Source organism: Ochotona curzoniae, unplaced genomic scaffold, assembly GCF_017591425.1.
Source record: "Ochotona curzoniae isolate NIBS_2020 unplaced genomic scaffold, NIBS_Ocur_1.0 scaffold_4763, whole genome shotgun sequence".
NCBI classification, from domain to species: Eukaryota; Metazoa; Chordata; class Mammalia; order Lagomorpha; family Ochotonidae; genus Ochotona; species Ochotona curzoniae.
The window spans coordinates 10,414,380-10,440,995 of NW_024467123.1; the positions used below are offsets into that span (position 1 = coordinate 10,414,380).

At 41.9% G+C, this 26,616-nt stretch overlaps 2 protein-coding genes across 4 annotated transcripts in view; one reads left to right on the forward strand and one right to left on the reverse strand.

Annotated features, from left to right (window-relative positions):
• Positions 1 to 2,096: 2,096 nt before the first annotated feature.
• On the forward strand, positions 2,097 to 10,497 carry ANKRD1 (ankyrin repeat domain 1). The gene is made up of 9 exons (XM_040970311.1): positions 2,097 to 2,345; positions 2,959 to 3,138; positions 3,980 to 4,117; positions 4,246 to 4,353; positions 5,366 to 5,464; positions 6,969 to 7,067; positions 7,244 to 7,342; positions 7,477 to 7,575; positions 9,765 to 10,497. Exons 1-9 carry the CDS (start codon positions 2,136 to 2,138, stop codon positions 9,873 to 9,875), a joined length of 1,143 nt encoding a protein of 380 aa, XP_040826245.1. The 5' UTR covers positions 2,097 to 2,135; the 3' UTR covers positions 9,876 to 10,497.
• The window catches only part of RPP30 (ribonuclease P/MRP subunit p30), a 31,679-nt gene continuing 12,187 nt past the window's right edge, over positions 7,125 to 26,616 (reverse strand). The window contains exons 7-14 of one of the 3 annotated variants that reach the window (XR_005882851.1): positions 21,184 to 21,300; positions 20,621 to 20,650; positions 20,231 to 20,268; positions 19,807 to 19,886; positions 14,605 to 14,703; positions 13,472 to 13,608; positions 8,527 to 8,709; positions 7,125 to 7,324 (exon numbers count right to left, since the gene is read on the reverse strand). Coding sequence is in view for 1 of the 3 variants with exons in the window: in XM_040970312.1 (XP_040826246.1) it covers positions 13,598 to 13,608; positions 14,605 to 14,703; positions 19,807 to 19,886; positions 20,231 to 20,268; positions 20,621 to 20,650; positions 21,184 to 21,300 (375 nt within the window). In the remaining 2 variants the exon portion in view is untranslated. Of the gene's footprint in view, positions 7,325 to 8,526; positions 8,710 to 13,413; positions 13,609 to 14,090; positions 14,704 to 19,806; positions 19,887 to 20,230; positions 20,269 to 20,620; positions 20,651 to 21,183; positions 21,301 to 26,616 lie in introns of those variants that run through there. The other 2 variants (XR_005882850.1, XM_040970312.1) reach the window with 2 other exon arrangements.

The following is a 26,616-nucleotide window of genomic DNA, read 5'->3' on the forward strand; positions in this document are numbered from 1 at the left end:
GTTACCTAATATTTCGATGCCTCTCTGTGAAAGCAGGACACTGTTCCTGCTCAAATTTGAGGGCACAAAAGCTGAATATTCAGATTTCTTAACCCAAGATCTTTCTTCAAACTACCACCTAGTCAGGCATTTAGTATTGTGGTTAAAACAGGTTAAAATGCCATTTCCTGGACCCAACGTGGTAGCCTAGTAGCTGAAGTCCTTGCCTCGCATGTGCTAGGATGCATGTCTTTGCTGCTTCACTTCCCATCCAACTCTCTGCTTGTGGCAGTAAAGGACAGCTCAAAGCCTTGGGATCCTGCACCTGCGTGGGAGACCTAGAGGAATCTCCTGGTTTCAGATTAGCTCAGCTCCGGCTGTTGCAGCCACTTGGGGAGTAAACCAGCTGATGGAGGAACTTCCTCTCTCTGTCTCTCCTTCTCTCTGTAAATCTGCCTTTCCAATTTAAAAACTGATTAAAAATGAATAAATCTTAAAAATAAAAAGATGCCCAGGTCCCATATTGAAGTATCACCGATCTCTGGCTTCTGATTCCAGCACTCCTGCTAATGCAGTCACTGGGAGGGCAGCAGTGATGACTTCAGTAACTGCCTTCCTGCCAGCCATGTTTGAGAGACGTGGATCGAGTTTCCAGCTCCCAGCTTTGGTTCCGCTCAGCCAGTTGCAGCTCTCTCTCTCTCTCAACCTCTCTTTCTCCTAGTGTCTCTGTATATCTCTTTCTTGGATGTCTCTTAGATAAATAAATGCTAAAAACATAGATATGCCACTATGTTTTGGTTAGGGCTAAAAAAAGACCATATCTCATGGCTATTCCCCATTGCTTTGATGAAGAGCTCAAAGAAAATAGTGTTAGACATATCCATCTCAAAGGAAAGACTAGGATGTTTTCTTTAATTAATTTCCTGTTAGAACAGAAAATTAGGAAATCAGAACATGATACAGAGCTGGTGCAAAGGTCCCTCACTGTCAAAGTTTTGGGAGAGGGGCATCAATTTCTCATCCAGAAAGTTGTAGAAACACCACCTATGTTCGTGTCACTTCAAAAAGGGAAGACAAGAATGACAGCTTTGTTTGCTAAAGAGAGGGTCTGAAGAGAGACACAGAAAAGTCAATGGAACATTCTAACCAACATTCCTTCCAGTAATATTCTTCTATTCCTAAAAGGGGAGGGGGGTTGGCAATGACTGATAGGAACCCTAGTATCTCCTTGAACTATAAGGAAACCTACATGTTTTTCACAATTCAACACCTCAGAGATGCGAGCTTAGAAATGCAAGTCTTTGCAAAGCAAGGCACATTGCTGCCTAGCACTGTGTGTCCAACCTTGATGTGGCAGAACCCTCTGGATGCTTTGAAAAAGACAGATATCTAGGAGTCAATTAAAATGGACAAAGCCCCTGGAGGGGGACCCTGAGGTATGCCTTTTTGATAAGTTCCTACAGGGACCTGAGAACTCCTGGCTCAACTACCTGATCAAGGTCATGCTGCTGCTAATATCTGGTCTCACGTAATCCAGCTCTGGACCACTCTGATCCACTTTGAAGTAAAAATGCTCAGTTAACTGTGCTACTTTAGAAACACAGTGAGCATGTCATGTGCTAATTATGGCCAGTGACACCTTAAAATAAAAGTGCATTACTGACTGCTTTCAGTTTCTTGTAAGGATGGGAAGGTGGCATGTCATGAGGCCTTTTTAGCCCCAGACATCACTCCAGAGAATTCCAAATAGATATAGATAGAAAAGTGCCATTAGGACTTAAAGCTTTTCCTCTCAGGCTATTTATCCAGCAGAATAGGAGGTCCTAAATCAACACTTCCCCCCTAATCGAATTGTTGATAAGCCTGGTTATCAGAAAGATATTACTGGGGGTGTGATATGTAGGACATTCACATTTTCTTGATAGGTTGGTCATATGAGAGCTGACAAAGAAGGAAAAGGAGCAGTGATGTGGTGCAATATTCACAGACAGCTGTCCTCTGGCTTCACGATAAATAGGATGATTCGCATTGCTGAGCAGTGTGGTCACTGCCAAAGGCATGGCCCTCTCACATTTCTTCCTGATTCACATATTCAGGGGGAGGTGGTGGAGCTTGTCATCCCCTCCCTCTTGGGCTTCCCAGACACTGAGTCTGGAATGAAAATTCACCTGCCTCTGAGTTGGCTACTGGCGGGGGCAGGGCTGTTACTTGGCTTCCCAGGTTGGAAGATTATCTCACCCAGCTCCAACTATATAAGCCGAGCAGTGCGGAGGGATTCAGTAGGGCCAACTCCAGGGACTCATCCCACAGGAGAAAACCATAGAGGCACTGCAGCCAACATGATGATGTTGAAGGTAGAGGAGCTGGTATGTGAGATGCCTTAATTTTATACAATGAAAACGGTTGTCTTTGCTTTTCTTTGAAAATTGAAATCGCCTTTTTTTTTTTCAGGCATCATGCAAGGTAACTTAAACAATGTTATATATGGAAAAATTTGGTTTACATGATGAACCAAGTGAAACCGAAAAAAAATTGGAGGAGATAGAAATAAGTGTATAGTTCCTATTTATTATTTCCTCTTTCGGTTTTATTACTATAACATGGACTCACATGTACTTACCAAAATGTCTTAGGTAGATATTTTATGGCAAAAAGATATTTGGAAAAATCTACAATTCAAGGTCAAGAGCTATCAAAATTACCTCATGTGAAAAAAAATCTTAAATAAGCAGAGGAGTTTGTCAGTTTCCTCAGAGAAAGGTGATTAAGCAAATAAAGTAGATTGAAATATGTGAACTCAGCCTAAGCCTTGTTCTAACCAAGAGGTCAGGTAAGCCCTTGGCGGTACCTGAGTGTACCTGGAGCCCCATGCTGCATCCTGAGATCTGACAGTGCAGCACACACGACGGCTCTCACCCTCCACAGCATCTCCAGGGTGGACACCACCGCTTCTGACGCAGCCACATCCTTCCCCTGCAGGTCACAGGGAAGAGGAGCAGCCTCGAGGGGACAGGGGAATTCCTTCCTGCTGATTTTAGAGATGGAGAGTATGAAGCTGCCGTTACTTCAGAGAAGCAAGAGGATCTCAAGACACTCCCAGCCCACCATGTGATCCTGGCAGAGCAACAGTGGGAAAAGGAGAAGCAGCGGGAGGCAGAGGTAAGACATTTTCATAGGATCTGCTAATGGGAGGTTGGGGTTGATATGGTGGAGAGATGGAGAGAGGAAAGAAACCAAACTACATCCATTCCGAAGGCATTCCCTTTATACAGTTCTAACCACAGAGACAAGCTTTGTGGAAGCAGTTTAGAAAAATAATTATTTGATGAAACTATGACCTCTGAATTCTGAATCAATTATTTAATGTGCTGTGATAATGCTTTGAGAGACAGATTTCAAAAGTAAACATATCTACTGAATCTGTAATGTCACACACCATCTAGTTAATCCCTCTTAATAATGTGGTTGGCAGCCTATGGGTCATTGCTGCACTGTATCTGCTTTCTGTGTTCCTAAGTAAATTCTCATTGCCTACTAACATATATAACATGTGCCTTAGTTAGCTGCAGTCCCTGGGTGGTCTGTTTTAGAGATCCTACTTGGTGGGCACTGATATGTCAGAGTTTAATATGTATTATCAGACTCTTTTGAGTTAACAAAATTTAATTCTTGAACATGATTACAAAGACTACAAAAGTCTGGGGCTTGTTTGTAGAATTAATCACAAAATCATCACTTAGAGACCCAATCGTGTCTCCGGTTAGTCAAGGGCTGGAGAAATAAAGGAAGTATACTTGAAGCTAATTAGTTGAAAATTTGATTCCCCAAAACTTAAAATCATTAAGTCTAAGTCAAAGATATATTTTAAAAGTTTGATTTTTTTTTTTTTGCCCAAACTGTTCATACTTATCTGAGACAGTATGATTTTGTTTAGACACCATCAGGATGCTTGTCAGAACTCACCACATTTTTTTTCTGAAATCTGGATTTCTGTTTTTAGCTCAAAAAGAAAAAACTAGAGCAAAGATCAAAGCTTGAAAATTTAGAAGACCTTGAAATAATCATCCAACTGAAGAAAAGGAAAAAATACAGGAAAGCTAAAGTTCCTGCAGCAAAGGAACCGGAACCGGAAATCATTGTAAGGCCTCCTTGGTTTTTCATTATCACACCCCCAGGGTTGTGCTACAAGGGAAAAAAAGGTCTAGGCAGGGTTTGGTTGAATGCTCATGGTAATTTTTACATTTTTTATTCCTTTTTCTGCTATAGACAGAACCTGTGGATGTGCCTAGCTTTCTAAAAGCTGCTTTGGAGAACAAACTGGCAGTAGTAGAGAAGTTCTTATCAGACAAGAACAACCCAGATGTCTGTGATGAGGTAAGGCTCATGCTAAGCATTGCAGAATCCATCTCACTGACTTTGTGCTTCTTGTGCTTTATAGCACCTTGCTAATATACAGTGCCAGTCTTGCCACCTGAAACAGTTCCCCCTCCCCAACCCAACTGTTGTCATACCTGCCAGGGACATAACAGGAGAATGTAGAGGTTAAAAAAAAAATGTAGATTAGTAGTACGGATTATTTGTTTATTGGTTATCGGTACTCACATACTTATGGCTGATTTTCTTGTTTGTCTTTAGCTTCTTAGGTCTTTGGGATAAACTTTAGTAAGGAAGGATCAGAGAATCATGTTTGATTAGATCAAAATATACTGGCACTAGATGTAGATTCGAGAGTGGAATTCAAGGACCAGCTCTACTACTGTTGGGCTATTTGATTTTGAGCAGTTAATGTGTGCTCTCTAGGCCTGCCTCTTCATCTGTAAGCACAGGGAACTGAATGAAAGGAAGCCTTACTTGTTTCAGTTCTGGTATTAACTCATTCATGCGAAGGCAATTCACCAAAAATTGCTAATCTTGTATGATTTTACCCATTAGCTAAAACTGGGTCAGGGGAAGCACTTCTGAGTTTACATGCGAAATATGAGCCTCCTATTTCTTTAAACACAATTGAATACTTTTGAGAGTCAACCTAACAATCACCCCATATAGGAGAAAACCGATCTGTATAGAAAACACTACAGAAAGGTACTAAATATAAGAATAGGAAATGTCATCATTTAGGTAATTCTGAGCCTCTAAGTTCCCATTTGACAGTGCAAATCTTTGAAGACTTAGAAATGCATGTTGCAAGAAGTTCAAATCTTAGTTACAGGATATTTGTTTTAATTCTGTAACTGTAGTTAAGGTTGACACTCCTAATTCATAAGGAAGCACTTGCTTTTCTGTCACTTGGGTCATCACTGTCACCAACTTCATACCTCTGAAAGAATTTATGCACATTTTTATATGCATTGCTGTCTTCTCTCTTTTTCAATCTCTATTCTGACAGTATAAACGGACAGCTCTTCACAGAGCATGCTTGGAAGGGCATTTGGCAATTGTCGAGAAGTTAATGGAAGCTGGAGCCCAGATTGAATTCCGTGATATGGTAAATATACTTCTTTGCTTGGAAATAAGCCAAAATAAGTAAACCATATAGAAACTCAAGAAAGCCAACAATGAAAAACTGGGATGATTGGATTGAAAATTGATCTGAGAGGAGTTGGCAAAAGCTCATTTCTCCATACAAAGAAAGTTGGGAGATGGGACTAGATCATGTGGAAAATACTTTCCATACATACAGAAAAAGAGATGAGGGTTTCAGGAAGAGAAGGAAGCAAAACCTTCTGAACAGAATTCAATATCCTGAGCAAGTTTGGTCATTATCCACTAAGTTGCATTTCTGAGAAGTAATACAGTTTACATTTGCCTTTCAACACTCTGTTCTTCCATTAAACATGGAAGCCTGCTCATGGCCCCTGGGCTACCAGTAACTATAAGAATTCCTTAGCTATGTACTTTATGTGATAGATGCCGATTGCCACTGACGAGGTTGTGGGCAGACTACATTCTAAATGAATTGCATTTAAGGAAAGTAGCTGCTATGCAGACAATAATTCAGCCATTGTGATTTCTATCAAGACCAGTATATAACATATTTTATCAACTGAGCTGTGAAAAGGCTTTATTTATTTATATGAAGCTTAATTTGACTCAACAGCAAAGTGGCAAGGGGGTACCATAAACATCCAAAGGATGTGGGCTAAAATCAAAACCAAAGAACACATTGAAAAAGATTAAGGAAACAAATACAAAGCTTGCATGAAAAGACTGAAACTGAGTGTGGGATATGGGAGCCTAGGGATATACCGAATAGAGCAGTGAGAAGGAAGGTACAATATGCAGTGAACACAGCTAAGAGACAGGGCTGTGCTAGGCTCCATGACAACAGAGAATCAGAGAGCAACAGGGACCCTGGAAAAGGTATCAGATCCAGATTAGAATGCTCTTCTAAGGAACTGCTTCTACTCTGCCAGCAGTTTTGAATATGTGTGCCTAGATTTTTTGAGCATATTTAATAAAAGGGGTTAAAAGTTTCAGATGTTTGAATATCTATCCTGCCTCTTACTAGTTGTGTTTCCTTGGGCAGAAAAGTAGAACTTTCTGGATCTTAGTTTACTTTAACTGCAAAATGAGCCTAGTAGCACTTACCTTCCTGAAGTTGCTGGGAGAGTGTATGGCGTACTCTGGGGGTATTTAGAGTATATAATATGTACAGTGTACATGTAGAGTGTATAGTGTACTCTAGAGGTGTGTAGAGTATGACACCAGGCTGGCAGGAAGTAATTGCTATTTTACATGATTGTTAAATTAATAGCTCAATGACACACACATATGTGCATACATGCATGAATGCATATGCACATATACTGACAGAGCCTAGCTAAAACATTTGGTAAACAACTGTGCATTAGAATTGGTCATGCAGATGAAGCCAACCCAGGGCTACCATGTACACCCTAACAAATCTGGCTTCTGGGCTTGAGAAATCAAGTATGGATTCCCCTGCCCAGATTCTTATCCAGGTTGTGTCCTTTCGCCTTCCTGTATAGCTTGAATCTACTGCCATCCACTGGGCATGCCGTGGAGGAAACCTGGAGGTTTTAAAACTGTTGCTGAACAAAGGTGCAAAAATCAGCGCCCGAGATAAGGTACCTGTCCTTCTCCTTCCCCTCCCCTTCCCAGCCTCACCTCTCCATGACGGTCATCTGGAAGCCCCTGCTATGTACAGACATCCTGACCACTTCTCCTGCTTGCACATGCCTTGGGGTCTGGGACCGTGCTGTCCTCACTTCCAGAGCATCAGCAGCCTTTTCTGATTTTCCAGTTGCTCAGCACAGCATTGCACGTGGCAGTGCGCACAGGCCACTACGATTGTGCAGAGCACCTCATCGCCTGTGAAGCAGACCTGAACGCCAAAGACAGAGTGAGTAGTTCATGCTGGGCGGCCTACAGCTGCATTGCTCATTTGGACTCACTCCTGCAAACTGGGGGATTCTTTCAGGACCCACTTCCAGGCTTCAGACTCACTGTAGCCTGCTGTTTATTCTGCTTCTCTAGGAGGGTGACACGCCCCTGCATGATGCTGTGAGACTGAACCGTTATAAGATGATAAGACTCTTGATTATGTATGGTGCGGACCTCGGCATCAAGAACTGCGTGAGTACTTCAAATAAGGGGCACTGAAGGCAGGTTTTCTGATTTCTAGAAGCATTTCTTAAATGCTTAAGGCTACCCAAGGAGATAGCATTTTGAGAAGTCCTCTGGTGGTGTCAATGTCCCTCTCCATTTCCATAAGGACAATGTTAACTTCCACAATGATGCAGGTTGCATGGACAGAGAGAGAATTCATGTACTGCTATGACTTTGATTTAATAATTCTCTAGAAAACCAACCTTTCCTCATGGTACTAATTCCAAACACCATGCAATATAAGCTTGAAAATACCATCCAGCTAAAGAGGGATAAATGACTGAAGAAATGATTTTGAAGATTTTAGAGAATTACCTTACAAAAAGGGAGGAACGAACCATGCCATCTTATCAATATGAGTATTTTTTTCCTTGTTTATGTTACTAGAGACTGAGGGGAGCATCTTATTTTAAGAAATCTTGTTTGGTGATAAGGGCAAAGAGCAGCAGTAGTAAGTGATGACCCCTTGGGTTGGCAAAGCGTTAGCAGTAGGGCGCTCTCCTGTACAATTCTAGGATTGTCTCACCAGGTGACTTTTTAAAGCAATCAGAAGGATAGATTCAATGCAATCTCCATAACTGTAGAACACCTGAAGCTTTTTAAAAATTTTCAAGCAGTAGAACACTAGCAGCAGAGATAAACAGCATACACATTTGAGGGGACTATGTAAGTAGCCAGAAAATCAGGAGCTAAACTTCAACAGAGAAGATGGCAAGAAATTTGTGGAAGAATAACCCAAAATACACAGAGTGCTCATGGCTCTGAATTATCAGTTAAACTTCAGCCAACAGGTGGCTCTCCCCACTAGTGTACAGATAGCACATACTATTCTATTGTTGTCCAAACTCTGTCTTCCTGTCTACTGAGGGCTGTTCCTCCAGAAAGGCATTAGAGAGATGGAAGTTCTCAAATACTTACAGAGATCCAGGCAGGTCACACACATGGCTTCAATGGGTCTTTGCAACTCTTCTAAAAAGGTGATAAATCTTCCTCAATTCAGTTCTTTGTTCCTCTTTGGCCCAGCTCTACTGATTTTCTCATAGAATCACAGATCCAGTTGGGAAATGTCTGGACAACCAACTGTTGTCAATTAATTCTAACCTTAAAAAAAAAAAAAAGCTTAAGCTGTTTAGGCAACACCAAAATAGGGGTATAGACGGATTTGCATCTCCAATCTGTTACTTTGCAAATTCTGGGTGAAAGAAACGCTTCAGAATGCGCAGAGATGTAAAACATTAGGACTTCTATCTCAGTGGTTTTAGTATTTGTAGATATCTGAAGATGTGTGCCTAATGGAAATCATTTAATCCCAGAAAAGTATTTATTTACACATCATAGGCATCAACTCTGTGAGAAATAAATTTGCCAGGAGTTCACAATGTAAATTCTGAGAACTGAAAAATCTGCTCCCAGAACAGGGCAACGCCTATTTAAACCAAGGTGCTGAAGCAGATCTTTAAAAGAAGGATGATTTGCTCATTTATTTGAAAGACAGAGAGAGGGAGATTGTCCATACACTGGTTCATTCCCCAAATGGCCTCCATGGCCAGAGCTGAGCTGGTCCAATACTAGGAGCCAGGAGCTTCATCCAGGTCTCCCACATGGATGCAGGAGCCCACTGAGATGGGCCATCATCTACTACTTGCCAAGTGCATTAGCGGAGAGCTGGATTGAAAGTTCAGTAGCCAGGTTTTGAACCAGCATCCTTATGGGATGCCAGCACTCCATTGCTCTGACTCTGGAAGTAGCTCATTTACCACCAGCCCTTATCAATCACAAATGATTTTACAAATTGATAGGACTTAGTTTTTGACCAGAAGGAGCACCAACACCTTCAGGAGCCCATTCTTCAGGATACTGGAACTGAAGAGGCAGTTGTGAGTTTAAAATGACTTGGGGTGCTTCTGCTGCTTATTGTGTAGGGATCAGCTATTTTATCAACACCTAGGATAGTCCCATAGAGGAAAAGATGGATGCTAATCTAAAATGCCCAAAGCATTCCAGTGCTAAATGAGGATTGGCTTGAAGATAAACTGCAAGTAAAACACCGATAACATACACCCAGCCCTTCCTTCATTAAACATGCAGCAAGAATGGAGTTTAGATGCTTCTTGCCTGGAAGTCAAATTTTCATTCTTTTTTTTTTTTTAAATTAGGCTGGAAAGACCCCAATGGATCTAGTGTTAAACTGGCAAAATGGAACCAAAGCAATATTTGACAGCCTCAAAGAGAACTCATACAAGACCTCTCGCATAGCTACATTCTAAGAAAATGAGACAATCAGCAATTGCTTATTGGCACTTTGAAGGCATGACCTGAATGAAGGGCAACTTGCCAGAGTCCAACATCTGTTCATCAACCTGCTGTGAAGATGCAATCAACAAAGTTTCAAGGAAGCACGGGGTTATAAGGTGTTTAAATTTTCTTTAGCAAAACCCAAACTATTTATTTTAATTTATTCCACTTTATTTATTTACTTTGATGATACTGATCTCCAGACCTTCATGAACACCCATTTGGTAAGCAAAGCACTTTCTGTATACAGCATTTCCCAAGCTTGATAGTTCAACTGTGGGAAACGAGCGATGTTCCGAGTGTCTAGTCAGGTGTCTCCTCACGCGTGTCAAGATTTCTTCAAGGTGTTTTTAAATGAAAAGGGTGACTGTTACAGCTCTCTTTTCTCCTGAACTTTTAATGCTGAAGTTCAAATGATGAAGCAATGAAAGGCATGTAGCGACAGGAAGAGAACAAGACAATGAAAGTAATTCTGTGAGAACCACAGGAAAGCCAACCATTTCCCCCTGAGGCCTGGTTTTGTTTTGTTGCCAAACGATACAGAGTTCCAAGGTGAAGAGAATGTGGTGGATGTAAGTGCAGGGTAGGGAAGGGGTGGCCTATGGGGCCACCAGGACTGAATGTGCTTAAAAAAACATCAAAAACTCAACCCAACCAACCAAACACAGAAATGCAAGCTGTAAATGTATAAATGTATATTGTGCTGTATGTATATTTTATATTCATAATAAAAGGTAACAAACACTATGTCTCTTTTCAAGTTCTTAAATATGGTGAAAATGTCCTGTAGCAAAAGGCCACTCGGGAAGGGTTCTGTTCCCAGTGTTCCAAGGCTTTAAGATTAGGGCTATCCTGTACAGCAGCACCCTTGTTGGTACTTAATTAGAATGCAGATTCTGATCCTGCCAATCTTATAGGCAGGGCCCGAGATTCCTCACTTTCTGACAAGTTCCCCTGGTGCGGAGAGACATCTAGTGGGCACAGGGACTACTTCAAGTTAAGTAACTGCTCCCTAATTAGTCCCCCAACAGGATTTGACCAGAGGAGCTTGAATAATTCCGGTGGTGTGTGTGGGGATCCCTGGTGCTCTCCAAGGCCACACAGAGAACACACTGCTTCACTGATTTTTGGTCTCCAATGGGAGACTTCTTGCCAGGTACTAAGAGTTGTCTCTGGTAAGAAAAACAGTGTCCCTGCCTTGCTCTCCTGGAATGGATAAGCACTGAAGAAACAGATGCAGTTATCAGCCTGCGGTACGCAGAATGGAAGGAAGGAATACAGGGTGCTGCATGTCTGTGGTGTGGAAGCATATCACTGGATAAACAGGAGGAGGGTATCCAGAAAGTCTTTTTGGAAGTGGCAAGATTGAATGCCAAGTCTCAAACACATGAAAACTCTTCATTTCGTAAGAATGAGCAGGTGCATTCATGGTGGACAAAGTTTTCAAACAAATGCTTCACGTTCATGATCCCATTTCTTCAAACTTTCACCAAAAGCTGTTTTGGTTTGCAGCTGATTTGGAGGCAACAGTTTTGACACCCATGTAGCACAAAGTTTGCTCTATTTTAATTTTTTTGGAAAAGATTTATTTATTTTTTTATTGGAAAGGTAGATTTACACAGAGAAAGAGATACAGAGAAAGACCTTCCATCCACTGGTTCACTCCTCAAGTGGCCACAATGGCCAGAGCTGAGCTGATCCGAAGCCAGGAGCCAGGAGCTTCTTCTGGGTCTCCCATGTGGGTGCAGGGTCCCAAAGCTTTGGGCTGTCCTCGATTGCTTTCCCAGGCCACAAGCAGGGAGCTGGATGGAAAGTGGAGCAGCTGGGACATGAATAGGTGCCCATTTGGGATCCTGTCACATGTAAGGTGAGGATTTAGCTACTGAGCCATCAAGCAGGGCATTTCCTATTTTAATTATTTTGTTCAGAATTGTGTCAGCTCAACAATTGAGACATCTATGGTGCTGGCTATGTTTCTGCTGTTAACCATCAGCACCTCCTCAATTAGGGTGTGGACAAGGCTAACTTTGTCCTTGCAAATTCATGTGGCTGGTCTGTTGCTATTCATCCTTTTTCTTTCTTTCCTTTTTCCTTCCTTCCTTTCTTCTTTCTTTCTTCACTCCTTTTAAAAAAATATTTGTTTTTATTTGAAAGGCAGATTTACTGAGAGGAGAGACATACAGAAAGATCTTCTATCCACTGCTTCACTTCCCCAAATGGTCACAACAGGTGGAGCTGAGCTGATTAAAACCTGGGAGCCAGGAGCTTCCTTCAGATCTCCTATGTGGGTGCAGGATCCCAGGGACTTAAGCCATCCTTCACTGCTTTCCCAGACCATAAGCAGGGAGCCTGATCAGAAGTGGAGCAGTTAGGACATGAACTGGTATGTATATGGCAGCTTACAGGAAAAGGATTAATCAACCGAGCCATTGCACTGGCCCCATTTGGGCTTTATCGTAAACAATGTCTTCCCTGGTTTTAAAATGTTATCCACATATAAATGGCTGATTTTGGGGGACATTATCTCCATAAACTTCATAAAGCATCAACAATTTCACTCTTCTTCCATCTAAACTTCACCATCAATTTGATGCTTGTTCCTGCTTCAAATCTGGCCAAACTCATTTCACCACCCATATGGGCAACTTGTTATTTAATTTTTTTTTTAAGATTTATTTTATTGTCGTTACAAAGTCAGATATACAGAGAGGAGGAGAAACAGAGAGGAAGATCTTCCATCCAATGATTCACTCCCCAAGTGATCACAACGGCTGGTACTGCACCGATCCAAAGCCAGGAGCCAGGGACTTTTTCCAGGTCTCCCACACAAGTGCAGGGTCCCAAGACTTTGGGCCATCCTTGACTGCTTTCCCAGGCCACAAGCAGGGAGCTGGATGGGAAGTGGAGCTTCTGGGATTAGAACTGGCACCCATATGGGATCCTGGCACGTTCAAGGTGAGGACTTTAGCTGCTAGGCCACGGCGCCGGGCCTACAACTTGCTGTTAATATTGACTTATTATTTGAACAGCAAAGAGGCAGAGAAAGAGAGGGAAAAAGAGAATTAAAAAATGATCTTCCATCTGTTGGCTCACTCTTCAGATAGCCATAATACCCAGAACTGGGCCAGATCAATGCCAGGAGTTTCTACTGGCCTCCCAGATGAATGGCAAGGGGCCAAGCACTTGGGCATCTGCTTTTCTAGGCATATTAGCTGGAAAAGGAGCAGCTGGGACTTGAACCAGCGTCCATATGGGATCCCAAATCATAGGCGGCGGCTTAACCTACTACATTATGATGCCAGCTGAGGGCCTCTTTTCAAACCAATGCCTTATCCTTTCTAGTATCTCAAAGTAGATCCTGTTCAGATATGTTAACTTAGAGTTTATTTTGGTGCAAAAATTTTCGAAATCTGCAGTTTTTTCGCAACATAAATTCCCACAAACTTTAAGAATCTGTGTATGAGGGCACACTTCTATTTATATTTTGCCACAAATTTTTATTATTTTTGTTTTGTTTTGAAAAGGGGAGGGAACGAAAAAAGAGGGAAAATTCCTATCACTGGCTTACTCTGTAAGTGTCTGCAATGGTTGGGCCTTGAACGGGCCAAAGCTGGGAGCCATAAAATCAATCCAGGTACTCATGCAGGCAACAAGAATCCACTTGATCCATCACAACTGGTTGCTGGAGTCAGTATTAGCAGGAAGCTGGAGTCAAAAACCAGAGACAGAGCTGAACTGACATCCTCCAACATGGAATACAAGTGTCCTAACCAGTAGGCTAAAAACCCACTCCCTACAGTGATTTTCAAAACTAGGAGGTATGAAATTTTATCAATGCCCTTTTTAGCTCTATTAAGAAGCTTCTGATTTTTCTCACCTGACCTATTAAAGTACAGAGGCCCAAAGCTCCATTCCTATCTACTACTTGGATGGCTGGGGTTCAAGTACTAGGGCCATTATCTGCTGCCTCCCAAGGATGTGTATTAGCAGATCAGAAGCTAAGCAGCTGGGATTTGAGCCAAACTCTCAGATTGGAGCTGCCAACTATCCATTCCAGGCTTTGATAATTTTAATACAGCTAGTAGGAAATCAGCCTTAGGCCTTCCAACCAAAGGGGAGGAATCTTATTTCAAAGATATCATAAAATGAGCAGTGAAGGAAGAGGCCAAGTCTAATTTTATATGTACATCTTCTCTCCTTCCTGTAAGAATGCTAACTTGATAAATGCTTGAAAGAGGAGTTTGAAACAAAAATAGATTTATTAAAAGTCTTCCTCTTTATATGTTCTAATGATCCTCAAACTTATTACGAGTGGTAAGATTGGGAAATCAGCCACTGTATATATCATGTAGAGAGGCATTAGTTTGGGAATGAACAGTTTGAAAATATCTTAAAATATGGAAAGACTCAAATATTTTTGCTGTTATTTATCACACACACAAAGGGTGACTGGACCGGTCCCTGCTTTCCTGTTCAAGCATACCTAAATCTATTAAGCTGGAAGCTTTTAGAAATGCTTCACTAGGTTCTGTTTATTGTCTTAATGACTTGACTGTAATATTTTTATAAGCTATTGATTTTCAGCTTCAAATAAAAATTGTAAATGACTAAAACAGTTTTATTTTTGTTGAGGCTGATTAGCTAGAAAAGGGGTGGGGGTGATGCACTTGAGGAGGCTCGGGCTTGCTTGTGAGCCCTCACACTTAGCCTTCTTGCATGCTGGGAGAGAATCTTCCTCCTCTTCTGCTGCCCGAGGTTTTTTCACCGTGGAAATGATTCCAAAAGCAGTTTTTCTGGTTTCTGTAAAACAAACGGGAAAACCACAGTGCTTGAACTCAAGATACAATTATTTTAAAAGATTTATTTTTATTGGAAAGTCAGATATACAGATAGGAGGAGAGACAGAGAGGAAGATGTTCCGTCTGTTGATTCACTCCCTAAGCAGCCACCAATGACTGGAGCTGCGCCAATCTGAAGCCAGGATCCTGGAGACTCCTCCGGTCTCCCAAATGAAAACAGGGTCCCAAGGCTTTGGGCCGTCCTCGACTGCTTTCCCAGGCCACAAGCAGGGAGCTGGATGGGAAGTGGAGCTGCCAGGATTAGAACTGGCGCCTCTATGGGATCCTGGTGTGTGCAAGGCAAGGGACTTTAGCTGCTAGCTATGACACCCCAAGGTATAACTTTTTAAAAGAGATCGCTTAACAAATACCACCACACCGACTTACACTTTAAAATAATAAAATCAAAGTGGAATTCTATGGAAGCTGACATCATTCACTGTCATCCTATTTTTTCTTTACACACACAGGTATCAGTGTATTATTAATATATTGATATATAATACCTTGCTAAGGGTTCTCTCCAGGCTAACATTCTATGGCAAGCTATGTCTCGACTGTCTGTCGGCAGTACCATGTGTAGCAGACACCAAAGTTCCAAACATCAGTGCAGCAGAGGCTTTCTGTATGGCGGAAATGCTGACAAACTGAGAGCGTCAACATGGCAGCCGGCTGCACTGATCCCATCACCAGAGGAGTGCCTGCCTCATCTCCACAGCATGTATCCGATTCCTCTCAGCAGACCATCAACGCACCTCTGAAATACCGGTCATGCCGAACTGCCCAAACCCCGCCACAGCCGAGTTACGTACATGTGTTCTTTAAATACTTGTCGAAACAGTGAGTCAGGTCAAACTCACACATATGTATTGCTTTTATATACTCACGACAATGGGCAAGGTAAGAAGAGGATTACTAGATTCTTACATCCAGTTGGCAGAAGAACTTAAACTCGGCAGATTTCTACTCTGAACCACAGTGTGTCACATACAGAGGATATGACAACATCTTACAGGCCTTTTTGCTATAACACACTGACATAAGCATGTTAAGACCAAGTATGGAAGGAGCCGAAGCATCCCCCCCCAGAGTTAATTGCCTGTATCGATCAGTGAGGCGTCACACAAAGGCGATAGATAACTAGGCAAAGGAAACCAGCCGCCAGGGGAGGGCAGGAGAAGAAAGGGTGGTAAGGAGGACCCCCCGAAGGATGGCTGGAGGACGTGTGAAGTAGTAACAGAGGCTGGAAGGGTAGCTTAGGAAAGGTCCCCCCCCCCCCCGGCATGAAAAACAAACATGTCAGGTAAAGAGTCAAATCTGGTCCTTAGGACGGTGAAAGGAATTATGGAGAAGAGATACTCACTACCCACAAAAGGGGCAGAGCTGCGGTGGCGTTGTGATGCAGCACGTTAAGCTACCATTTGCAATGCCGGCTTCCCACATGGGCACCAGTTTAAGTCAGGGTCACTCGGCTTCTAAATCAGTTCCTTGCTAATGTGCCCAGGAAACCAGTGGAAGATGTCCAAAATGCATGAGGCCTGGCACCCATATGAAAGACCCAGAAAAAGCTCCCTGCTGAGCCCAGTGTGGTAGCCTAGCGGCTAAAGTTCTTGCCTTGAACGTGCTGGGATCCCATGTGGGCACTGGCTCGTGTCCTGGCAGCACTGCTTCCCATTCAGCTCCCTGTTTGTGGCCTGGAAAAGTAGTTGAGGATGCCCAAAAGCCTTGGACCCTGCACCTGCATGGAAGACCCGGAAGAAACTCCTGGTTTCAGATCAGCTCAGCTCTGGCCGTTGCAGCCACTTGGGGAGTGAATTAGTGGACAGAAGATCTTCCTCTCTATATATCTGACTTTCCAATAAAAAAAAAAAAGAAAGCTCCTGGTTTTAGTGCAGTCCTGCCCTGGCAGTGGAAATCATTTAGAGTGAAACAGGAGATGGAGATTCCTTCTTCCTCTCTCTTCGTAATTCAAAAAAAAAAAAAAAAAAAAAAAAAAAGGCACAGTTAAAAGAACTTGATGAATAGAAACTTAGTTAAGAATTTTCCATTTGGGGGAAGCTGGTGCTGTAGCTCAACAGGCTAATCCTCCACCTTTAAGCGCTGGTATCCGATATGAGTGCCAGTTCATGTCCTGGTTGCTCCATTTCTGATCCAACTCCCTCCTTATAGCCTGAGGAGGCAATGGATCAAAGCCTTGGGACTCTACATTGCGTGGGAGACCCAGAAGAACTTGGCTCCTGGCTTCAGCTCAGTTCAGCTCTGGCTTGTTGTAGTCATTTGAGGAGTGAACTAGAGGATGAAATATCTCTCTCTTTGCCTTACTTTCTCTCTGTTAATCTGCCTTTCAAATAATGTTTTTTTTTTTTTAAAGAATTTTCTTATGTGAAGTAATAGAAGTGAAATAAATTCTGAAAGGGTAAGCATTGCCTTTTAAACAGCTTAAGTGAGTTTATCAGGTGCACTGAATCTGCCAGTTGTTACAACACCTTAATTCTTAATTAAAATGCCTACACAATAAGAACCTCAAAATAGAAATTATCTACGATTTCCATTCCACTAACTGAAAAATGCCACATGTATAGGTACTATTTATAGAAATGTGACTCTGAGAATGATCCACAAATCAGCTGAATGAAAACCAATTACAAAAAATGTGAAGCCAGTTCTTTGTTGTAATAAAATGCTTCCATCTGAGTTCTAGGGATGGAATTCAGCGTAGCAGTTCAGACTCTCCTTGGGACTCCTACATTCCAGGCTGGAGTGCTTGGGGTGGATTCCCGGCTCCACTCTGGATTTCAGCTCTTGTGGACGTGCCCCCTGGCAGGCAGCGGGCAACGGGCGATGGTCCCAGAGGCTGAGTCTCTGCCATCCAGTGGCAGAGCAGGACAGAGCTCATGGCTCCTGGGTTCAGGCTGGCTCAGTCCTGATGACTGCAAATATTTAGGGGAATAAATCATTGAGCAGAAGTTGTGTCTTTGTCTCTGCCTTATAAATATATACAATTTTTTCAAGTTAAAAAAAAAAAATCTTAGCTCCATTTTATAAATGTTCTCTTATGTTTAGCTACTCTTTAAGCTCAGCTGACAGGATACAAGGGCGATCTGGCTGTGACATCTGTCACTCTCCCTGATAGCCAGGGTTGACACAGCTGATCAGGTCTGTCCCACAGGTGTCCCCCTCAACGCCACGCGCTTGACTGAAGAGGACGACCTTCGCTGCTGGAGGAAGGCAGGTTTTTGGTCAAGGGCATACAGCAGCTGCACCCTCCACTGCTAGAACCTCCGAACAAGCTCCTAAGCAAAGCTGACAGATTAAAGAAGTGAATGAGACTTTTACAGTTATCAAAACCACTCTTTTAAACAGTAAATCTGTGATTGTCTTTTGTAACAGCAAAAAGTTATATTTAAGATGTCAGCTTATAAGGTGTTTTCATGCACAACGTTTCCTTTAACAATCCTGCCAAGAAAAACCAGTTCTACAGTTACATTTTATGAATGGACCTATTTTGTTCATAGGGTATTGAGGTGCTGGAACAGGTACATTTTGGTGCAAAGGCTGCTGGAGGACAGCAAACCTCATCAATCACAGACCAAAGACCTGATGACCTCAAGCTCTTCCTCTATTTTGTCCCCGAAACTCCTTCTGTATTGCTATTCATGGGTTTTTGGAACTCTATAGGATATAATTCAGATTCCCTGTGGCAAGCCAGCTGCCTATTACACAGCCCAAAATGCATGTTTTCCAAGTAACAATTCCCATACTCCATTCAGCAGCCTCTCTCAAGATGAGACCCTTTAGAGAGCCAGCAGCAGCTTCTGGTAGTGCTCCAGTGCATGGCCACCCTTAAGTGTCCAGTAGATGATGTAGGAGCCGGCTGAGATTTCATCAGTAAGAATAACAAGAATTCGAATCCTTTTCCTTTAGAATCCCCTCCTTTTTCTTTTAACGTAACCTAAGCTCAATCAGCAATCTTACAAAGGCATCAAAATCCTGCCTCATTCTGATCTTAATGTCAACTAAAACCAGGGTAATTGTAACGTGTTATCACGAGTGAGACACTTTTCAGGAAATAAGAGTGTTAATTTACAGAAACAGCACAAGTTGTTACAGAAACAAACAAGCTGGACTAGCTCAGGCAAGCTGTGGTGGATGGAACGACACCTCTAGTCCAAGGTCGTTTCTAGTGTAACTTCTATAAAAACCTGACTTTATGAATGGTTGAGGTTTTAAAACCCAAATTCAGGATTTCATATCTACCCCTACTTTCTTTTCTTGTTTGTTCTATTTTGGAACATCACTAGTTATCTAAAGTCTTTTAAATAAAAATAATGGGAGAACTTCCAAAATGTGAACCAACTATGCCCTAAAGAAATTTTTTAAATCCCGAATAATTTTATCTTTCCAAACTTTAGTGGCAACGTCTACATAATGCAGAAATTTCAAGCTAAAAATGTTGAAACCAAAATTAAAACATCTAATTAGTATAAATAATATACTAATAGAATAAACGGTTCTCTTAAAATCCAGGCACATTAGCCCTCAATAACCTACCTATTTTTGTGGTAAATAACAGTTCTAAATGCAGCAATCTCTCCTTAGTTTTTTTTTTTTTTTTAAGAATTTATGTATTCACTTGAAAAGTAATGTAACAGAAAAAGAAACAGAAATTAATCTTCTATTTGTTGGTTCACTCTCCAAATAGATGCCATGGCCAGGACTAGGTCAGAATGATGACAGGTGCCTTAAATTCCCATCCAGCTCCTTCATCTGCTAGCTTCCACCCCAAATGGCCACAACAGCTGGAGCTGAGTTGATCTGAAGCCAGGAGCCAAGAACTTCTTCCTGGGCCTTCCATGTGTGTGCAGGGATCCAAGGACTTGAGCTGTCCTAGGCTATTTTCCCAGGCCATAAGCAGGGAACTGGATTGGAAGTGGAGCAGCCAGGAAATTAACCAGTGCCTACTGCTGCTTGCAGGTGGAGGACTATCCTGTTGAGCCATGGCAGCAATGCCAAAATGACAGACTTGTAACATGAGCATTCAGTGTTGATCTGAACATTCACTCACCTCCATGGAGAAGCACTGCTCGGCAGTTGGTGGACACAGCAGCCTTGCCATCACTTTCAGAGAGTCCAAACAGCAACCCTCTATGAAGCCATTAAAGATTTTAACCCAGAGTTGGTCAACTTCACAGGATGGGCGGAGATAACGGAAACCGCCAGCAATCTAAGAGAGCTTGATTAATTCCACAACAGCTCCTTGCCCTGTGGGCAAGGAGAAACTGATTTAACTCTAAGCTTTATATTGTAGAGTGCCTTATTGCCCCCTTCTAGCTCAGGCTTCACTGAAAATTAGAATGAAGTCCTTCGCCAACTGATGTGTTTCTAATAACTGACATGAAAAAGCTGAGAAAAACAATGTGATAAAATCTAACAACATTTCAAATTCCAAATTTCCTGAAAATGCCAAGAACTTACTCAGAAAAGGATACAAATTTGCTATGTCATATGGTCCTCTTATTTCTAAAGGCTAAAATAAAGGAAAAAATAGATATGACAGGTTATTCATAACATTTCCTTGACTTAAGTTGCATACTCCAAAATAACGAAGTCAACTGCACACATTTCAGCTTTTACCATTTTTATGGATTTTATAAGCTTTCAAAAATATAAATGAACCTTACGAAGCACTATATAGCAGCCTTAAAGAAAACTAATTTCTGAAAAGGCCAACCCAAAACAAATGGGCTAAATTCCATTCTTTAGCAATTATAATGAGCTAATGTACAGTTGGAATAGAGAATACATTACTGTTGGCATTTCTCCCTAGAAAATTCTATAACTTTAAAAAATTCCAAATATGTGTTTCAAGCTAGACTTACCCTTTCAGCAGCACTGGATATAATTACATTCTGAAAAACAGAGAGTATTTAGTATCAGTCTTAGATAAATGTAAAAGAAAACTGACAAGTGTCGTGGTATGAGTGATGAATACCAGTCAGTGAACTTTCACATTTTAAGGCTGAAATCCCCACTGCTTTTAAAGATAAGGTAAATAAAGTGAAAACAAAAGAGATTTCATGACAGAAAATCACAAGAGGCTTTCCAAACAAAGCCTGGTGATGATGAATTAAGTTTAAAAACTAGCCACAGTGGTTAGCCACTCTAATTCAACTCACTGATGACAAACAACTCTTATCTAGATTATTCCTTTCATAGTAGTTAAATTTAAGATTCCGTATTAAAGGACAAAGGCTTTCAATACATCCATCTCATCCATCTTATTTTCTCCTTGACATTTTTTCTTTTAAAGTTTACAGTGCTCATTGAAAGAACAGGTTCCCACGCCTTTAGAGCTCTCTGTTTCAACTGATCAGTTTCACACTTCCAGTACATTGATAACAGTAAACTGCCACACAGAAAACCCGTCCTACAGGTACCATACCTTTCCTTTGCAGATCTGCATCAGATTGAGTGCATTGGAAATCGTGTACCTTCTTATTGTGGAGTCTTTGATAGCAGGGCCATAGACAAGCTCAAAGGCCAGGCCTCGGTCAATCGCCTTCACAGGAAATAAAGAAAATAAATGGTCATGGATAAGCATTTTTCTATTTCATCTTCACTCACTTCCCTCACCCGCTACATGTCAAAGCACAGCTTTACACAAAGGCAGATTTACACCTAAATGCCATTTATAAAGAAAAACAGGCCTTGGGCACTACTGTATCAAGAGTTTTCCTTAACGTCGGGGAAATTGTCTTTATTTGACAGGAATGAGGGGGAGGCTAAGGAGGGCTGAGTTCATGCAGGGTGGCAGAGAACCCACTGCTCTTTGAGCTACCTAAAGCAATGGTGGGGAACTTCCCACCAGCAGGCACTGTGAGCCCTGCAAAGCCATTTGGTCTGGTCATCATAAGGCGACTGCAGGTACGACTCAAAATCTAACAAATCTATAGCAAGCTAATGTTTAAATTGATACATGACTTGTAAATTATGGATCTTTAAAAATTATTTACTTGAAAGAGTGACAAAAAAGGGGAGAAACATAGAAAGACATTTCCCATCCATCGGTTCATTCCTTTTTTTTTTCTTGTTATGAAAAATTTATTCAGATGGACACAATAGCACAGACCTAAAACATCTCTCTTTATGTGAAAGTCTGTGAGATCAGAATACCAGGCCTACAAAAAGTGTGGAAATACAAAATGTAACAGTGGTAACTGACAAAATGCAAAGCTCTGGAAATGGTTTATTCCTCAAATGGCTACAACTACCAGGCGGAAGACAAGATCCTGAAATTCCATATACGTCTCCTAAGCTGACACAGGAGCTGAAGCACTTGGCGCATCTTGCACAGCCTTCCCAGACACATCCGCAAGGAGCTGGACCGGAAGTGGAGTAGCCAGGCTTGAACCAGTAAGGGACGTTGGCATCACAGGTGAGGACTTAACCCACTGGCCCACAATATCAGCCCTGTAGAATGTTATAAATATCCAAACTCCCCCGGCCAGGAAAAAAGTTTCCCCACCCCTGACCCTGAAGGAAAACAGAGATGTGCTGCCTATACTTGGGGAAGCTGTATGCAAGAGAGCAAACCTGGAAATGTGATCTAAGAAAGAAGAAAAAGAAATGAAGAGCTGGAAAAAGCCTGAAGTAGGTAAGTACTAATGGCATATAAGGTCAACAGAACAGCCACAGCCTTGGTGAACTGGATATGATCAGGAGCTGAGGCATTATGTATGTAACAGTGACTCCTTGAGACGTCTTAGCAGGGGGCGTTAGCTTCCCAGTTACCTGTGCTTCCCCTTTTCTTTAGTAACAAGCCTTTGATTTTTAGCTGGGTTTGCAAAGGAAGATGGAAGCCTGGCCCTGGATAATTTTGCCCAGGTCACCATAAAAGCATGGACTTTCTGATGAGGAAAAGAAACTTCTTATTTAATGTATGTTTTTCTTTAAGAATTTTGTTTTTAAATTTAATTGGAAAGGCAGATTTGCAAAGGGAAGGAGATACAGAAAAGATCTTTCATCTGCTGGTTCACTGGCCAAGTGGTCACAACAGCCAGAACTGAGCTGATCCAGAGCCAGGAGCCAGGAGCCTCTTCCAGGTCTCCCATGAGGGTGCAGAATCCCAAGGCTTTTGGACTGTCTTCTTCTGATTCCTAGACCCTTGTGGGGACCAGATCAAAACAAAAACTCATTTTATTATTTTGAAAGAAACAACTTATTTTGATGTTAATATCTTTTTTTTTTTTTTTTAAATTGGAAAGGCAGATATACAGAGAGGAGAGACAGAGAAGAAGATCTTCCGTCTGATGATTCACTCCCCAAGTGAGCGCAATGGCCAGTGCTATGCTGATCCGAAGCCAGGAGACTCTTCCGGGTTTCCCATGCGGGTGCAGGTTCCCAAAGCTTTGGGCTGTCCTGGACTGCTTTCCCGGGCCACAGGCAGGGAGCTGGAAGGGAAGCAGGGCTGCCGGGATAAAACTGGCACCCATATGGGATCCCGGGCATGCAAGACGAGGACCTTAACCACTTGCACCACCGTGCCAGGCCCTGATGTTGATATCTTAGCAAGTTCACTTTGAAACTGCTAAGAAAATTTTTGAGAAAAAATTTTACCGAGGGTTGTGAATATTCTTTAACAGCACCTTGTATTTTCAGATGGTCCTACTTCTAAGACCATTTTCATGGAATGTTGCCTTGCCATCAAAAGATTGCTCAAAAAGCAGACAGAGCTTGCCTGATTGGCTTTTGTTCCATGTCTGATCAAAGGTTCTAAAACGGGCGGATCGCCAGGTTTCTTTACTAATGGGAAGTAACAGTTTTAAAGATGTTGCCAAGAGCAGGTGTGTGACACGTGAATCAAGAGAAATTGGAATATAAAATTCCAAGCACTATTCAAAGCTTCAGAAAAAGAAAATAGGGAGTTGATTACAGGACTTCCTGCTAATTTCTTTAAAAATTAGTGTATCAGTTTTGAAGATAGGTGATTCATTCCCACGATTCACAAATCAAAGCATCATCAACAAAAATAACAAAAATTAAGGAGCTTCACGTGCCCTGTCCTTATTTCCATAATTATTTTTGTTGATTTCTTGTGCTTTCTTCCAGAATTGCATCTTACAAATATAAGCAACAGAATCATCACCTAGATAGCTAAGATGAGCTTATATTGGAGTACATTAGTCCTCTTCCAGTGTGGATGGTGTCCTTGTCAGAAGATGGCCATGTGAAGATACAGAGACACTCAAGGAACAAAGACAAACTGGAATTATGTGGCTATAAGCCAGAATCACAAGACTGCTGGTAAATCACCAAAAGCTAGGCAGAGACCAGGAAGGACTCCCTTACAGCTTTCAGAGAAACATGAGCCTGCTGACATCTGACTTCAGAGTGAAACAGAAAAACTTGAGTTCTTTTAAGCCAATCCAGGAAACCAATATATCATGCAGGGGGGTCAATATATCTGTATTTTAATAGTTGCTGCCAAATTATGCCACAAGATTTGTCCCAATTTACCGTGTTATAAGCAAAGCTAACAGAGTGACTGCCTTCTCACTGCCTTCCAACAGAGTGCACCTCCCTTGAGGAGAGCAATTTTGCTTTTTAAAATAGTACACGGGCAGTTAATGTTATATAGACAGCTGGCATATTTTTTCCCCCTCATTTTATTTGAAATGTAGAGACAGATGAAGATGAAGGGACATCTCCCATCAGTTGGCATACTTGCTAAATGTATGCAGCAGCCAGGGCCAGGCCAGGAAGACACGAGGAACCAACGACTGATTCTGGAACTCTGCGTCACTGGAAGGACTCAACTATTTGGGCCGTCATCTGCTGCTTCCTAGTGTGCACTCTGGCTGCAGGCTATGATACCAAGCAGAGCTGGAATTTAAATCAGGTATTCCATTGAAGGAGACGTGAAATGTGGCTATTCCAAGCGACATCTTAACAACAGTACCAAATGAATGCCTGTCCTTCCGATGGGTGGTTCTGATATGAATTTGTCTTACTATACATAAATAAAGCACTTTTTGTATATTTGAGGATCACCTGTATTTTCTTCCCTTTGAAATATCTTCTTAACATTATTGACCCCTTTCTTGGTATTGCTCATCCTCCTGTTCAGCCAGGAGTTCTCTAAATGTTGAGGGGATTAACCTTTCGTCTGTGATGTAAGTGCAAATGTTTTCAACAGCTTGTCATTTGTCTATTAATTTTGTTTGTTTGCCACAAAGAAGTTTCTGATTCTGGCAAATACTCTGGTACTCATGGGATCACTGACAAAATACTTAGCGCATGTAAGTTCAGGATCCATGTGCTGAAAATGGCAGTTTATAGAAAATTCACACTCAGATCAAGCATATACTTGTGCAGTGTTAATTCCTGGAACCACTGTGCTGCTTTACACACTACTCACTAGACATTTCTCTATGGGGACTAACTGGACCCTGAAGGCAGAAATAGGTTAAGGTTAAAGGAAGTGCTGGGCGAAATATAAGAGTGTGAAGCACAATCACTGGGCCTGGTGCGGTGGCTCAATTGGCTAATCTTCCACCTCCTCCTGCTGGGATCCTATATGGGTATTGGTTCATGTCCTGGATGTTTGAATTCCCACCCAGCCCCCTGTTTGTGGCCTGGGAAAAGCAGTTGAGGACGGCCCAAAACCTTGGGACCCTGCACCCGCGTGGGAGACCCGGAAGAAGCTCCTGGTTCCTGGCTTTGGATTGGCTCAGCTCTAGCAGTTGAGGCCATTTGGAGAGTGAATCAGAGAATGGAAGATCTTTCTGTCTCTCCTCTTTATAAATCTGACTTTTCAATAAAAATAGATAGATTTTAAAAAATCACTCAAAATAACCCTCAATAAACCTACTATCACTGTTGAAAGGAAATGGCAGTATCCACAGAAGCAAAGTAAAGATAAGCCCCTTTTGGAGACAGTCCTTCTTAATATCTGAATTCATAAAATGATATTTTTAAGCATGAAATTATCCTGCACTTAACAGAGTTTTATTGTAAAGCCACCTTGAATAGCATTTCCAAACAGGAAATGAGAGTAAATTAGGAAATCACGCTTGAGTGCAGATCTCTAGCCAATCCTTAGGGACACTTAACTGGGAACCATAAACTACCTCGGACCCAATTCCATGGTTTGTATACGGATATAAGTAACATCTACTCCACTTCATCATAGATCATAGCAGGTATAAATATACTTGAACTACAAAGTGGTAAATATTTAGAAATGACTCCAAAAACAGGAGCTGAATCTAATTCTTTATACCCAGCTATCACATGATTTGGTTGAGATTTCTGCATTAGCTACTTCAAACTCTAGAGGAAGGATTGTAGAAACTGTATAATTCAAAATACGGTGCCCTGAGTAGGTGGTAGAGATGACAAAAGGTGTGAGTGCTGTAAATTATACAAATGGAATTCTTTGGTTTTGCCCCAGCTCCTGTGCCCCATATTAGCCCAGTCTCCTGAGCTGACAGTTAACAGTAACTTCTGACCTAGAGGCAAGAGGCTAAGTGAGTCACTCCCACTACCACCACAATACAAGAACAATGCATATAACAATGCATTGTATTCTTATGTGCCCAAATAAGTGATCCTCATGAAACCAACCCATCAACTTCTAATGGTCAAAGACAAGTTTAACTCTAAAATCACCGGAGCATGCAAGAAACAATTAAGACTGAACAGGTCCAGCATGGCTCAATGGCTAAATTCTCACCTTGCAAGTGCCAGGACCCCACAAAGGTGCCAGTTTGTGTTCCGGCTGCGCCACTTCCCATCCAGCTACCTGCTTGTGGCCTGGAAAAGCAGCAGAGGATGGCTCAATGCTTTGGAACCCTACACCTATGTGGGAGACCTG